The sequence below is a fragment of the Pristiophorus japonicus genome, unplaced genomic scaffold (assembly GCF_044704955.1).
Source record: "Pristiophorus japonicus isolate sPriJap1 unplaced genomic scaffold, sPriJap1.hap1 HAP1_SCAFFOLD_296, whole genome shotgun sequence".
Taxonomy (NCBI): Eukaryota; Metazoa; Chordata; class Chondrichthyes; family Pristiophoridae; genus Pristiophorus; species Pristiophorus japonicus.
The window spans coordinates 37,752-53,297 of NW_027252735.1; the positions used below are offsets into that span (position 1 = coordinate 37,752).

At 57.1% G+C, this 15,546-nt stretch overlaps 1 protein-coding gene across 1 annotated transcript; it reads right to left on the bottom strand.

Moving 5' to 3' along the window:
- Positions 1–9,447: 9,447 nt before the first annotated feature.
- LOC139248813 (maestro heat-like repeat-containing protein family member 1) lies at positions 9,448–14,364 on the bottom strand. The gene has a single exon (XM_070872192.1). It carries the CDS (start codon positions 14,362–14,364, stop codon positions 9,448–9,450), a length of 4,917 nt encoding a protein of 1,638 aa, XP_070728293.1.
- Positions 14,365–15,546: the final 1,182 nt, after the last annotated feature.

Genomic DNA, 15,546 nt, shown 5'->3' on the forward strand with positions numbered 1-15,546 from the left:
TTTTTGAAGAATATAAATTCTCACAGCAACAAACATTATAAAGAACAAACAACAACAGTATAAACAGCACGGAAAAGACCCTGCCCCCTCCCACAATTCTACCTGCGCCCACCTTTCCCAACACCTTTCCCCAATCCCCCCTGACCCTTGACCCTGACCCCCTCCTGCTCCTCCTCCCACTAACAATCCCCCTGGCCCTGCCCACGTGGGGACCACAACATTCTGCACCAGCACAGCACCTCCATTTATTATTGTTATTATTCTTTTTCACATATATGATTATTATTACTTACATTATGAGTTATATTCTTATATAATATTATATAATTGTGAAAATTGTAAAGAATGCTCAGAAATCCAGCAAATGCTCCCAGCTCCTCGCCAACGGACATCCAAACGCTCCCAGCCTCCCTCCCCAGTCCTCTGCCCCCACTCCCCACTCCTCTGCCCCCATTCCCCCGTCCTCTGCCCCCACTCCCCACTCCTCTGCCCCCACTCCCCACTCCTCTGCCCCCACTCCCCACTCCTCTGCCCCACTCCCCACTCCTCTGCCCCACTCCCCACTCCTCTGCCCCCACTCCCCACTCCTCTGCCCCCACTCCCCAGTCCTTTGCCCCACTCCCCACTCCTCTGCCCCCACTCCCCACTCCTCTGCCCCACTCCCCAGTCCTCTGCCCCCACTCCCCCGTCCTCTGCCCCCACTCCCCACTCCTCTGCCCCCACTCCCCACTCCTCTGCCCCCACTCCCCACTCCTCTGCCCCCATTCCCCACTCCTCTGCCCCCACTCCCCACTCCTCTGCTCCCCACTCCTCTGCCCCCACTCCCCACTCCTCTGCCCCCACTCCCCACTCCTCTGCCCCCACTCCCCACTCCTCTGCCCCCACTCCCCACTCCTCTGCCCCCACTCCCCACTCCTCTGCCCCCATTCCCCCGTCCTCTGCCCCCACTCCCCACTCCTCTGCCCCCACTCCCCACTCCTCTGCCCCCCCTCCCCACTCCTCTGCCCCCACTCCCCACTCATCTGCCTCCCCTCCCCACTCCTCTGCCGCCCCTCCCCACTCCTCTGCCGCCCCTCCCCACTCCTCTGCTCCCACTCCCCACTCCTCTGCCCCCACTCCCCACTCCTCTGCCTTCCCTCCCCACTCCTCTGCCCCCACTCCCCACTCCTCTGCCCCCACTCCCCACTCCTCTGCTCCCCACTCCACTCTCCTCTGCTCCCCACTCCTCTGCCCCCACACCCCACTCCTCTGCCCTCCCCTCCCCACTCCTCTGCCCCCACTCCCCACTCCTCTGCCCCCACTCCCCACTCCTCTGCTCCCCACTCCCCACTCCTCTGCCCCCCACTCCTCTGCTCCCCACTCCCAATTCCTCTGCTCCCCACTCCTCTGCCCCCACTCCCCACTCCTCTGCCTTCCCTCCCCACTCCTCTGCCCGCACTCCCCACTGCTCTGCCCCCACTCCCCACTCCTTTTCTCCCCACTCCTCTGCCACCCACTCCTCTGCTCCCCACTCCTCTGCTCCCCACTCCTCTGCTCCCCACTCCTCTGCTCCCCACTCCCAACTCCTCTGCTCCCCACTCCTCTGCTCCCCACTCCCCACTCCCCTGCATTCCTTCCCCTCTCCCCTGCCTCCTCTCCCCACTTCCCTTCCCCACTCCTTTGCCCCCCTCCCCACTCTCACTCTCACTCTCACTCTCCCCTCTCCACTCCTCTCACTCTCACTCTCCCCTCCCCACTCCTCTCACTCTCACCTCCCCACCCCTCTCACTCTCCCCTCCCCACTTCTCTCACTCACACTCTCCCCACTCCTCTCACTCTCCCCTCCCCACTCCTCACTCTCCCCCTCCCCATACTTCTCACTCTCCACCCCCCACTTCTCACTCTCCCCCCCCACATCTCACTCTCCCCCCCCACTCTCCCCCCCCACTCTCCCCCTCCCCCACTCTGCTCACTCTCCCCCTTTCCCTACTGTCCCCCCCCTCTCCCCCACTGTTCCCCTCCCCCTCCCGCTCCCCACTCTCTCCCACTCCCCCCACTCTCCCCCTCCCCCCACACTCTCCCCCTCCCCCCACTCCCCCCCACCCACTCCTCTCACTCTCCCCCTCCCCCCACTCCTCTCACTCCCCCCTCCCCCCCACTCCTCTCACTCCCCCCTCCCCCACACTCCTCTCACTCCCCCTCCCCCCACTCCTCTCACTCTCCCCCTCACTCTCGCCCTCGCCCCCACTCTCCCCCTCCCCCCACTCTCCCCCTCCCCCTCACTCTCCCCCTTCCCCCCACTCCTCTCACTCTCCCCCTCCCCCTCCCAGCCCCCCACACCTCTCACTCTCCCCCTCACTCTCGCCCTCCCCCCCACTCTCCCCCTCCCCCCCACTCTCCCCATCCCCTCCCCACTCCTCTCACTCACTCCTTCTCCCCCACTCACTGCTTCTCCCCTCCCCCCACACTCACTCACTCATTCTCCCCCCCACTCACTCACTCGTTCTCCCCCTCCCCGCCCCCACTCACTCACTCGTTCTCCCCCTCCCCCCACTCACTCACTCGTTCTTCACCTCCCCCCCACTAACTTGTTCTCCACCTCCCCCCCCCACTCCCTCGTTCTCCCCCTCCCCCCACTCACTCGTTCTCCCCCTCCCCCCACTCACTCGTTCTCCCCTCCCCCCCACTCACTCGTTCTCCTCCTCCCCCCCACTCAATCGTACTCCCCCTCCCCCCCACTCACTCGTTCTCCCCTCCCCCCCACTCACTCGTTCTCCTCCTCCCCCCCACTCACTCGTTCTCCCCCTCCCCCACCACTCTCTCATTCTCCCCTACCCCCCACCCCCCACTCACTCATTCTCCCCCTCTCCCCCACTCACTTGTTCTCCTCCTCCCCTGCAACTCACTCGTTCTCCCCCGCAACTCACTCATTCTCCTCCTCCCCCGCAACTCACTCGTTCTCCCCCTCCCCCCCCACTCACTCGTTCCCCCCCCACTCACTCATTCTCCCCCACCCCCGCACCCCCCACACACACGTTCCCCCCCACTCACTCGTTCTCCACCTCCCCCGCAACTCACTCGTTCTCCCCCTCCTCCCCCACTCTCTCGTTCTCCCCCCCACTCATTCGTTCTACCCCTCCCCCCACCACTCACTCGTTCTCCCCCTCCCCCCCACCAACTCGTTCTCCCCCCACTCACTCGTTCTCCCCCTTCCCCCCCCACTCACTCGTTCTCCCCCTCCCCCCAACCCACTTGTTCTCCCCCCCCACTCACTCGTTCTCCCCCTCCCCCCTCACTCACTCATTCTCCCCATCCCACCACCCATTCACAGTTTTCCCCCTCCCCCTCACACTCACTCGTTCTCCCCCTTCCCCTCCCACTCACTCGTTCTCCCCCTTCCCCTCCCACTCACTCGTTCTCCCCCTCACTCACTCGTTCTCCTCATCCCACCACCCATTCACAGTTTTCCCCCTCCACTTCCCATTCACTCGTTCTCCCCCTCCCCCCCACCCACTCATTCTCCCCCCCCCACTCACTCGTTCTCTCTCAACCTCCACCCCCGACTCACTCGTTTCCCCCCCCACTCACTCGTTCTCCCCCTCACTCTCGCCTCCCCCACTCTCCCCCTCCCCCCCACTCTACACATCCCCTCCCCACTCCTCTCACTCAATCCTTCTCCCCCACTCACTCCTTCTCCCCCTCCCCCTCTCACTCACTCACTCGTTCTCCCCGCCCACTCACTCACTCGTTCTCCCCCTCCCCCCCACTCACTCGTTCTCCCCCTCCCCCCCACTCACTCGTTCTTCCCCTCCCCCCCACTCACTCGTTCTCCCCCTCCCCCCCACTCACTCGTTCTCCCCCTCCCCCCCACTCACTCGTTCTCCCCCTCCCCCCAACTCACTCGTTCTCTCCCAAACCCCCCACTCACTCGTTCTCCCCCTCCCCCCAACTCACTCGTTCTCTCCCTTCCCCCTCACTTACTTGTTCTCCCCCCCACTCACTCGTTCTCCCCCTCCTCCCCCACTCTCTCGTTCTCCCCCCCCACTCACTTGTTCTCCCCCTCCTCCCCACTCTCTCGTTCTCCACCCCCCACCACTCACTCGTTCTCCCCCTCCCCCCACCACTCACTCGTTCTCCCCCTCCCCCCCACCAACTCATTCTCCCCTCCCACTGACTCGTTCTCCCCCTCCCCCCCACTCACTCGTTCTCCCCCTCGCACTCACTCGTTCTCCCCCTACTCACTCGTTCTCCCCTTCCCCCACCACTCACTCGTTCTCCCCCTCGCACTCACTCGTTCTCCCCCCCACTCACTCGTTCTCCCCCCCCACTCACTCATTCTCCCCCACCCCCGCACCCCCCACACACACGTTCCCCCCCCACTCACTCGTTCTCCACCTCCCCCGCAACTCACTCGTTCTCCCCCTCCTCCCCCACTCTCTCGTTCTCCCCCCCACTCATTCGTTCTACCCCTCCCCCCCCCACTCACTCGTTCTCCCCCCCCACTCACTCGTTCTCCCCCTCCCACTCACTCGTTCTCCCCCCCCACTCACTCGTTCTCCCCCTTCCCCTCCCACTCACTCGTTCTCCCCCTCACTCACTCGTTCTCCCCATCCCACCACCCATTCACAGTTTTCCCCCTCCACTTCCCATTCACTCGTTCTCCCCCTCCCCCCCACCCACTCATTCTCCCCCCCCACTCATTCGTTCTACCCCTCCCCCCCCCACTCACTCGTTCTCCCCCCCCACTCACTCGTTTCCCCCCCACTCACTCGTTCTCCCCCTCACTCTCGCCTCCCCCACTCTCCCCCTCCCCCCCACTCTACACATCCCCTCCCCACTCCTCTCACTCACTCCTTCTCCCCCACTCACTCCTTTTCCCCCTCCCCCTCTCACTCACTCACTCGTTCTCCCCGCCCACTCACTCACTCGTTCTCCCCCTCCCCCCAACTCACTCGTTCTCTCCCAAACCCCCCACTCACTCGTTCTCTCCCAAACCCCCCACTCACTCGTTCTCTCCCAAACCCCCCACTCACTCGTTCTCCCCCTCCCCCCAACTCACTCGTTCTCTCCCAAACCCCCCACTCACTCGTTCTCCCCCCCACCCACTCACTCGTTCTCCCCCCCACTCACTCGTTCTCGCCCCCACTCACTCTCCCACTCCCCTCCCCCCACTCACTCGTTCTCCCCCTCCCCCCAACTCACTCGTTCTCTCCCTTCCCCCTCACTCACTCGTTCTCCCCCTCCTCCCCCACTCTCTCGTTCTCCACCCCCCACCACTCACTCGTTCTCCCCCTCCCCCCACCACTCACTCGTTCTCCCCCTCCCCCCCACCAACTCATTCTCCCCTCCCACTCACTCGTTCTCCCCCTCCCCCCCACTCACTCGTTCTTCCCCTCGCACTCACTCGTTCTCCCCCTCCCCCCACTCACTCGTTCTCCCCTTCCCCCCCCACTCACTCGTTCTCCCCCTCACTCACTCGTTCTCCCCATTCCACCGCCCATTCACTCGTTCTCCCCCTCCCCTTCCCATTCACTCGTTCTCCCCCTCCCCTCCACCCACTCATTCTCCCCCCCACTCACTCGTTCTCTCCCTCCCCTCCACACCCGACTCACTCGTTTCCCCCCCCACTCACTCGTTCTCCCCCTCACTCTTGCCCCCCCCACTCTCCCCCTCCACCCCACTCTCCCCATCCCCTCCCCACTCCTCTCACTCATTCCTTCTCCCCCTCCCCCTCTCACTCACTCACTCGTTCTCCCCACCCACTCACTCACTCGTTCTACCCCTCCCCCCCACTCACTCGTTCTCCCCCTCCCCCCAACTCACTCGTTCTCCCCCTCTCCCCCACTCACTCGTTCTCCCCCTCCCCCCAACTCACTCGTTCACCCCATCCCCCCCACTCACCCTCCACCTCCCCCTCCCCCCACTTACTCGTTCTCCCCCTCCCCCTCCCACTCACTCGTTCTCCCTCCCCACTCATTCGTTCTCCCTCGACCCCTCCCACTCACTCGTTCTCCCCTTCCCACACACCCGTTTGCCCCCTCCCCCTCCCACTCACTCATTCTCCACCTCCTCCCCCACTCACTCGTTCTCCCCCTCCCCCCCACTCACTCGTTCTCCGCCTCCCCCCACTCACTCGTTCTCCCCCTCCCCCCCACTCACTCGTTCTCCACCTCCCCCCAACCTCTCGTTCTCGCCCCACCCACCAATCACACGTTCTGACCCTCCTCCCCCACCCACGTGTTCTCCCCCTCGCCCAATTACTCATTCTCCCCCTTCCCCCCACCCCCCCCTCATTCTCCCCCTCCCCCCACTCACTCGTTCTCCCCCTTCCCCCCACTCACTCTCCCCGTCCCTCTCCTCCCACTCACTCGTTCTCCCCCTCCCGCTCCACTCACTCGTTCTCCCCTCACCCCCACTCGCTCATTTTCCCCCTCCCCTCCACGCCCCACTCACTCGTTCTCCCCCTCCCCCTCCACTCACTCGTTCTCCCCCTCCCCCCCACCCCCATTCACTCGTTCACCCCCTACCCCACACTCACTCATTCTCCCCCTCCCCCCCACTCACTCGTTCTGCTCCTACCCTCCAGTCACTCATTCTCCCCCCCACTCACTCGTTCTCCCCCTCCCCCCACTCACTCGTTCTCCCCCCCAACCACTCGTTCTCCCCCTCCCCCCACGCACTCGTTCTCCCCTCCCCCCACCCCCCATTCACTCGTTCTCCCCCTCCCCCCCAACTCACTCGTTCTCCCCCTCCCCCCCAACTCACTCGTTCTCCCCCTCCCCCCCACTCACTCGTTCTCCCCCTCCCCCCCACTCACTCGTTCTCACCTCCCCCCCACTCACTCATTCTCCCCCTCACCCCCCACTCACTCATTCTCCCCCCAACCACTCGTTCTCCCCCCCCACTCACTCGTTCTCCCAGTCTTCCCCTACTCACTCGTTCTCCCCCTCCCCCCACTCACTCGTTCTCCCCCCCACTCACTCGTTCTCCCCCTCCCCACCCCACACTCGTTCTATCCCTCCCCCCTCACCCCACTCACTCGTTCTCCCCACCCACTCCCCCCCACTCACTCGTTCTCCCCCCTACTCACTCGTTCTCCCCCTCCCCCACCCACTCACTCATTCTCCCCCTCCCCCCCGCTCACTCGTTCTCCCCCTCCCCACCCCACACTCGTTCTATCCCTCCCCCCTCACCCCCACTCACTTGTTCTCCCCACCCACTCCCCCCCCACTCACTCGTTCTCCCCCTCCACCCCCCACTCACTCGTTCTCCCCCCCACTCACTCGTTCTCCCCACCACCCCCACTCACTCATTCTCCCCCTCCTCCCCCACTCACTCGTTCTCCCCCTCCCCCCCACTCACTCGATCACCCCCTCCACACCCACTCACTCATTCTCCCCTTCCCCCCACTTACTCGTTCTCCCTCTCCCCCCCACTCACTCTCCCCCTCCCCCTCCCCCACTCACTCATCCTCCCCCACCCCCCACCCCCCTCTCGTTCTCCCCCCCCACTCACTCATTCTCCCCCTCCCCCCCACACCCCCCTCACTTGTTCCCCCCCACTCACTCATTCTCCCCCTACCCCCACTCACTCGTTCTCCCCCTCCCCCCCACTCACTCATCTCCCCCTCCACACCCACTCACTCATTCTCCCCCTCCCCCCCACTTACTCGTTCTCCCCCTCCCCCCACTCACTTGTTCTCCCCCACCCCCTCACCCCCTCACCCCCCACTCACTCGTTCTCCCTCCCCACCCACTCGTTCTCCCCCTTCCCCCCACCCACTCATTCTCCCCCTCCCCCCCACACTCACTCGTTCTCCCCCTCCCCCCCACTCACTCTCCCCCTCCCCCTCCCCCCACTCATTCGTTCTCCCCCTCCCCCCCACCCACTCCCCCCCACCCCCCACCCACTCCCACTGCCCCACCACCCCCCACCCACTCTCTCCCTCACCCCCTACCCACTCCCTCCCATCCCCCCACCCACTCCCCCCTCACTCCCCCCTCCCCCCACTCCCTCCCCACCTCCCCCCCGACTCCCTCCCCCCAACTCCCAGCCCCTCTCCCACGGAGACGCACCAACCTCTGCAGCTTCAAACTGTTGAGTGCGGTCCTTCTGTTGCCTGTGCATGCGCGGGTCAGCTTTGACCCCGGAGTGGCGGGAGAATGGCGGGAGAATGGCGGGAGAATGCGCAGACAAGCGTTTGCGGCCCTGTCACACAACGGTTCAGCTTCCCTTTATACAGGAAAGCTGATCCCGACTTTGGCCCCGCTGCGCTCCGCTCACGCACCGCATCGCCGCCGTCGACATGGACCGTCCGAAAACCTCGGGAGCGCGCACCAGCAGCATTCCGGCCGTGGGAAAGACCCAACCGCCCCAATACCGCGTAGGATCGGGCGCGGGCGAACTCCAGGCAATTTCTAGCCCACAGGCAGCTTATTTATGAAGGGTATTGGTAGAAAGTTAGATTACACAATAAACACTGAGAAAGGCAGAAATCGGCCAAGGGAGGGTTTGCAGCCATGTTTGATAGTGACAGAGAATAAACAGACAGTGCTCCCCACACAGCCCACCCACTCCTTGCAGATGGATATTAGGTTTTGAAGTACACGGAGTTCTTTGTGGACTCTGCTTTCTGCTTCACCAAACTGAGGATAAGAAAGGATTCCCTGAGACAGGTGGGTGAACATGTTGGTGGTACAACAAACTGTACCAAGGGGTGGTGGGCGCTGGGTTTGTGCCCACAGCAAGTCCTCAATCGTCACTGGGCTATCGGGGAGGGAGGGGATCTGACAGGAGATAGACCCTTCCCCACAGGGAGTAACACCCCTCCCCCGACCACTGCCGGGTTAATGTGGGCGGGCCCCGGGGGGATTGCAGCCAACCTGCTCATAGGAGGTGGGGGGTTCATTTAAATATTATAATGCGGCTGGCATGCCTCAGATTTAACCTCCATTTCAAATGTAACCCTGGCTGGTCGGGTTTCTCAGGCCTCGGGGAATCAACCTGCGAAAGTACGGCGAGACCTGCTGGATCCAGGAGGTAAGTGCCGATCCAGCATCCCTGCCTCACCCACACCCCCGCCCCATGATGGGAGACCTCCCCCAAGGCCTCCAATCCACCTCCGAGGGCTCCCATCCCCCCTATCCCACAGGCCTCGCATTACCCCCATGAGGCCTACAAACCCCCTCCTCCCCCGAAGTTTCCGATTACCTCACGAGGCAACGATTCTCACCTCACCCCCGCCCATCCCGGCCTGCCATTCTTACAATCCCCCTCCCACTCCCCCTCCCCCGATGCCCCGCCCAGGATCACACTCTCCATCTCCCTCCCCCCCATGCCGCGGCCAAATCCCTTCCCCCTCCCCTTTCCCCCTTTTGCCTATTGTGGGTCTGCGAATTTTTGGACCTCAGACTCATTTCCAAACACACTACGAACGCATACATTACAATAATTTTGTTCTGATGGTCCCTAATACATGTAGAGGTATCGCATCGCCTTGGCTGCTTTCGTTCTGACATCTTGCTCGTGATCTGACAGCAAGGCAATAATCTGCTCACAAATCTGAGCTGCAGACTGTGATGTGTAATAATGTGGTGGGGCATTGTACATGAGGAAAGCGAGGAATGTCAATGCGTTCCCTCTGACCGCAGGAAGCACATCCCTTAGGAAGGCGGCACAGCTCCTTATGTACAAGGGGATCTGGTTGTCCAAGTCTTTGGCAATGTGCCTGGAGATGTTGCTTAAATAGTTCTCATAATCCAGGGTGGTCTCCTCCGAGGAAAGTTCTTGGAACATCTTGGTTATGTTTGCTGACTCCATTACTGGAGCGTAGGAATTCAGCATGGATTTGCAGACGTTGGTGACTTCAATGCTCTCAGCGTTGAGATGTAGCAGCAAGCGGATCAAGGTGGACTTGATGTGCTCCATATGTGGAGGGTTCATTTCCACACTCCCAAATCTTATTAGCTTGCCAAGAACGTTAAACGCCGCAGCTCTCATTGTCTCATGCTGATGTTCCAAGTAAGGCTGAACTGCCAGTGCCACATCACCAAGAATGGGATTTGTATAATCCTCCTGGAGCTGACCCAGAACTTTGCACATGCTCGACATTGCCTCAACTGCAATGAGATTCTCGGGTTTGGACTTCTGGTCAATCACAGATAACATTGTGGACAACAGTTTGGTGCAGTATGTGTCTATCCGTTGAGAAGCTCCAATTGCAGCATTTCCCAAACCTTGTACAGCGAGCCATTGGACAATTGGGGACTCATCAAGCAAACATCGAAACAAACTCTCCAGAAGGGTATCCATCAGCAACAAGTCCCACACCACGGAATGATTTAAAAGCTCCCCAAAGAAGGCAGCTATTGTGATCCTCTGACTCTCTCCTATGTTGACAAGGCAAGGAGTGAGTTGCTCCACAATGCTGATCAGATGCGGGGCAGCACACGCGGTCAATGTGCTTGCCAGCAGTGTAACCCCCTCATGGTGCTTTCTTGGGCTCACGATGAGATCCCAACCTCCCATTTCTCTCATGATGCGATCATCTCCCTTTCCCTGTGACAGGACAGCTCGAAGAATCTCAGCTGAGTAATGGCAAGCGTCGGCATAATTCAGTCTTAGAGCAGGGCCAAAGGTGTTCCCAGCCTTTGGAATTGTCAGAAAGTTGGTCGGAAAGCGAACCCAGACACTGAAGCTGAGATGAATCAGAAGGGTGCTGACTAACTGGGGGTAGAGAATGTTTATCACGTGCCCTGAGTCAGGCTCACATACCACATCACGAAGAGCACAGAGGACAGCTAAAGACTGCTGAGTTGCTGAATCTTTTGTATCTGTGACATGGCAATATCTGCCGTCATCATACAATGATTTGATGTTGTTCAGTAAGAATTTGGCCGGTGCTAATGCATTACGTGTCAGGAGGGATCGCCATATGTCATAAATATATCCATCAAATGGAATGGGGTAAGTGAGGAGAGCGGACAAAACTGCTGGCAGATGGTGTGAGGCCAGAATGGAGATTGAATGCGTCACTGCATTTCTCACCCGCGGCTCAGTAATTGAACGCAAGTGACGGCTCAATACTTTGATTGTTCCCCAAACGTCTGCAAGGGTGGTTCCACGTGTTGTAATGAGGACATTTGTCACAATAGAAGCTGTGCAGGAAATGTTCCGGTGCTTGTCTGTCAGCCCTTTAAAGACTGTGAAGAGTAGAGTGTTCAACTGCTCATGGGCTATGCACTTGGATAAAACGTTACCGACAGCAGTGCAGGTTTGAAAGAGGGCCTGACTGGTAAATTGCTTCAATCCGCCTTTGATGGCTTTCAGATGCTCCACTTCCTTATCTTGATGACCCACTGGAAAGCCTTCAAGGTGTAACTGGATATACAGCAATCCATACAAGCTTTTAATGGCTGCCTCCCTTACAACATGCGATGGATCTGCACATTGAAGCCCCACACATCCAATAATCCTCACCAAGTTATGGGATGGCACCTTATTGCTAACTTGCAGTTTCTCCAGGTAAAATGTCACCAGCTGTAAAGTGCTCTCCATTGCCTTTTCTCGCTCATGGTCCCGTGTGGATTGGATCTCAGTCTCCATGGTTTTAAATACAGAATGAAGCCCATCAGGAGACAGATCCAAAAGTAAGCATTGCTTCAGGAGACCCTGCACAGAGGCCATTGTGTCGGTGTGAAGCTTCTGTCTCTCTGCCATGTCCATGTTTGTACTTTGGTCGGCAGTGCTGCTCTCCCAATCTGGCAAACTGAAGACACGATTCAAACAGATGCTAATCAGCTCAGTCTCACTGCTCAGTGAAGGCTGCAATTTGATGAGGGCTGCACAGGCGTCCATGGCAGACTTTCGAACCCAAGTGCTCAATATCTCCTTTGGTTCGGCAGTGATCAGCTCCTGCATGCAGCTCAGCAATTCTGCCTTTCTGCTCAGAGTGTAGGGTGGGTGTTCTTCGCTGGGTTGGAGAGCTTTGGCCAACAGTATCACAGTGTTTGTCAAACTTAATTTCAGTGTCAAGTCCTTCACCTTGGATTTCAGTCCAAACATCTTGGTGTTGAAAAGAGCCAACACATTGTGCAGAATGTCGGTCTCGATTCTGGGCAGAATGAGGTCCCGAGGACAACGTGACATAATCTGCCCATAGCATAAAATGAGCGTGCTTTTAACTTTCATTATGTGATTGTCAACCTGGTGAAAGGGACTTGATATGCACAAACGATTGAACTCCATGAAAGCCTTCAGTGTGGTGAGCGTGGTATCTAAGTGTGTTACAGCACAGTCACCAATTCCAGCGGCTACCCTGTCTCTCTCGAAATCTTCATTGTGCTCAACACTCTGAAGCATCTGATGAAGACTTTTACTGACGATGTCTTTGTCTTTGGTCAGTCGGAGCACTCTCCCTAAACACTTGTACAGAAAAGCCCTCTCTGTTGGATACAGGCGATAGGTGTGAATGCAGTGGGTCATTTCTGCAATGAGCTGGGTGATCCACACCTTATCCGCGATTGCCTCCAGAGTCTGGGACACAACCCCCAACAGTTTCTCTTCCCACTCATTCTGGAGATTGGGCTTCTCCGAATTCTCCTCCAGAAAGTTACATAACATTGGGAATTCCTTGTCCCATACTCTCACTGATGCTGGGTGGATGTCCATTGCCAGGAGATATAGTAAGCCCAGAGCAGGAACACCTCTGCCTTTTCCATGGCACAGAGAAGAAGACACAATCAATAGCCGCATTAGCAGTGTACGAGGCTCAGGAAGATTTGGATAGTCCTCGTAATTAAGAACAAATTGTGTATTGCTGGCCATCAGTCTCTTTATTCCAACGCAATGTGAGGAACCACAGACTATTGTAAAGGCTTCAGTGTACTTTACTGTGATCACAAACTCCAGTAGGTAGGACCAGAGGACATCGCCAATCGGTAAAGTTCCCACCATCAATTTCAGCAATCCTTCGCACTGTCTCCTTAAATCCTTATCCGTAACCACGGCCGCCATTACGCTGCAGAACTCCTCTTCGCTTTCAGTACTCTCCTCGTTCTCCTCGGTGGGCAGAGCACACTGTTGGATGATAAATTCCACCAGCTGCTTTCCTCCCTCTCGCTCCAAGTAATTGTGACAGGCCATGGTGTATATTACCTGGGCAAGGATTCCCTTCACTCTGTTACTCCCAGTTAAAAGTGATCGTCGCACACAATTCAGAATCTGATCCTTCTGACTCTCCATGTTTGAAGGGACAGTATCGAGAAGGTACTTCAGCACGGCCAGTGCCCCGAGTTGAATTTGCTCATTGTCAATTGCCAGTTGCATCCGAAGGATCTCTAGTATCTGGCTTGTAAATGCCGGAGCTAGAACTCTGAAGCAGCAAAGGATTTCATTTAGCTGCTTCTCAGAAAAGGTGTTTTGGGGTTGTTCCATCACAATACAGATCTGCTCATGGAAAGTGATCAGCAGAATCTGCATTTGTGTCACGAGTACTTCACTGTTCCTCTCGATGGCAGTGCGCAGGACACTGCACAGACACCGAGTGACAGAAACATGGGGAAAGGTTTCCTGGTACACCAAGAGAAGGGTTGGAATTAAGCTGGGGAGCTCCTTGTCCAGTTTGTCATTGGGTAGTAGCTGGATTATCTGGGCGACTGTTTCTAGTATTGCTCTGCTCACCTTGGGCTCTTTCATGGGCAGCCAGGAATTCAAAAGCAGATCGTAAGCCGCAGAAATCTCATGAAAGAACATCTTCTTCTCAAGTTTAGGTTTTCTGGTCCCCACTGGGTTTGACAGGTACATTTGAATGCTCTCACTAAAAAGCCCCAATGAAACACAGAGAGTCCACTTCATTTCCCCATCAGTTACTCCATGCAGTGTGGGGAGCATGTTTCTCAAGACAGGCTTGAGCCGAGGTACCAAGCAATGCACGTTTGCTCTACACAGCCTTGCCAGTGTCAGCACCATGTAGAAATATGCTTGGGTCCATGGTTGGCACCCCGACTCGATGTGCTTGAAAATTTCAATGGGAAACCTGGCACCCAGACTAACCAGGAGGCAACTTGCCGCTTCCTGATGATCAACATGCTCTGATCCGATCATGTTCATCAAAGCCAAGTTGCTCAGTTTTTTAGCCAGCCGTGTGTGTAAGTGTCCAAGGTTATCCTTTATTACCAACGTCATCGCCGTTAGTAAGGCCCAACGTGGGGCCGGCCGCAACTTGTTTTTGGTCAGATACTTATGGCAGTACGTAAGGACGTATTTATGATTGATCCTTCCCAGTTCTTGCAGTGACTCAGTTAATCTCATTGGAACAAAGTCATCTTCATCAGAAAACAGACTGATAATCATGGCCATCGAACACTTTATTCTGTTTGTCACCATTTTGCTGGAATTCAATCACTTCTCTTGTTTCACACAATGTGTCCTAGTGATAAACAGACTTGTAACAACACAGAGCTCTCTGCTTTTACTCACCGATTATCACCAGTATTGCTGCTGTTATGTTGTCGATTTGATATTTTGACCTTTATTTGTCTCGACCCGAACACGGGCTCTTTCTCTCCTGTGAATGGAACTTCTCACACACAGAGATGTCCGTCCTATGCAGACCTTTCTTTGTAGATTCCTAATTCGATGGTCTTGAATTAATTTAATGCTTTAAAGCTTTTGGTTGATTGCTTTGAAAAAAATTATTTGAAAAACTCTCTCCCTCCTTCTCCTCGTGGTCAAACACAAAGTTTAACTGCTGGATGACCAAGCAGCCGACAGCTTTATGTGGAAAAGGCACCGTGTCATTATTTCCTGCTTTTGTGAAGTCACGAATTTCATTGTGACGTCTTGTGACTCGAGCTGTCACATGACCAGCCAGGTGATGACCTCACTGGTGAGGGTGAGCTCACAATTGATTGAGTCGTGTATCTATGGGTTGATTGTTAAACTGCTTTTACAATGATTGTTCAGAAAGCTAATGATCAATAATAAGGATTGAAGTGTAGAATGTATCAATGTGTGTTGCTGACAGGGTGCACGGACACTCCATGCCTCAGATTCCCATTATGAGCTCCCAACGGGTGAAGCTTAACACTGGGAGTCTGAGCCTGTAATATCTCCCTTACACAGCACCATTGCCAGGGTTCAGCTCCAAGCAGTAACCATGGGCTATATGGATTGTAGTCAGGTGTATCAGTTATACCAGGGTTTCAATTCTTTCTCCGAGCGACTATTGGCCACGCTGCCCACCTGCAGCATCAGAAATGGTTGTGACCCCATCAGAATGGACCAATAGTGTAAGGGTGAGCCCCAGGGCACGCACAGCAATGTTTGCTCATCTCTGGCCTCATTTCTGCAACTGTGCTTGAGGTAGATTCATAAGAACATAAGAACATAAGAAATAGGAGCAGGAATCGGCCATACGTCCTCTCAAGCCTGCTCCGCCATTTAATCCGATCATGGCTGATCCGATCATGGACTCAAGCTCACTTCCCTGCCCACTCCCCATAACTCTTTAGTCCCTTATCGGTAAAGAGACTGTCTATCTTTGTCTTAAATTTATTCAATGACTCA

Bases quoted from the DNA above. Each gene is read 5' to 3' on its own strand.
- LOC139248813 (XM_070872192.1), bottom strand. From the start codon at position 14,364: ATGGTGACAAACAGAATAAAGTGTTCGATGGCCATGATTATCAGTCTG.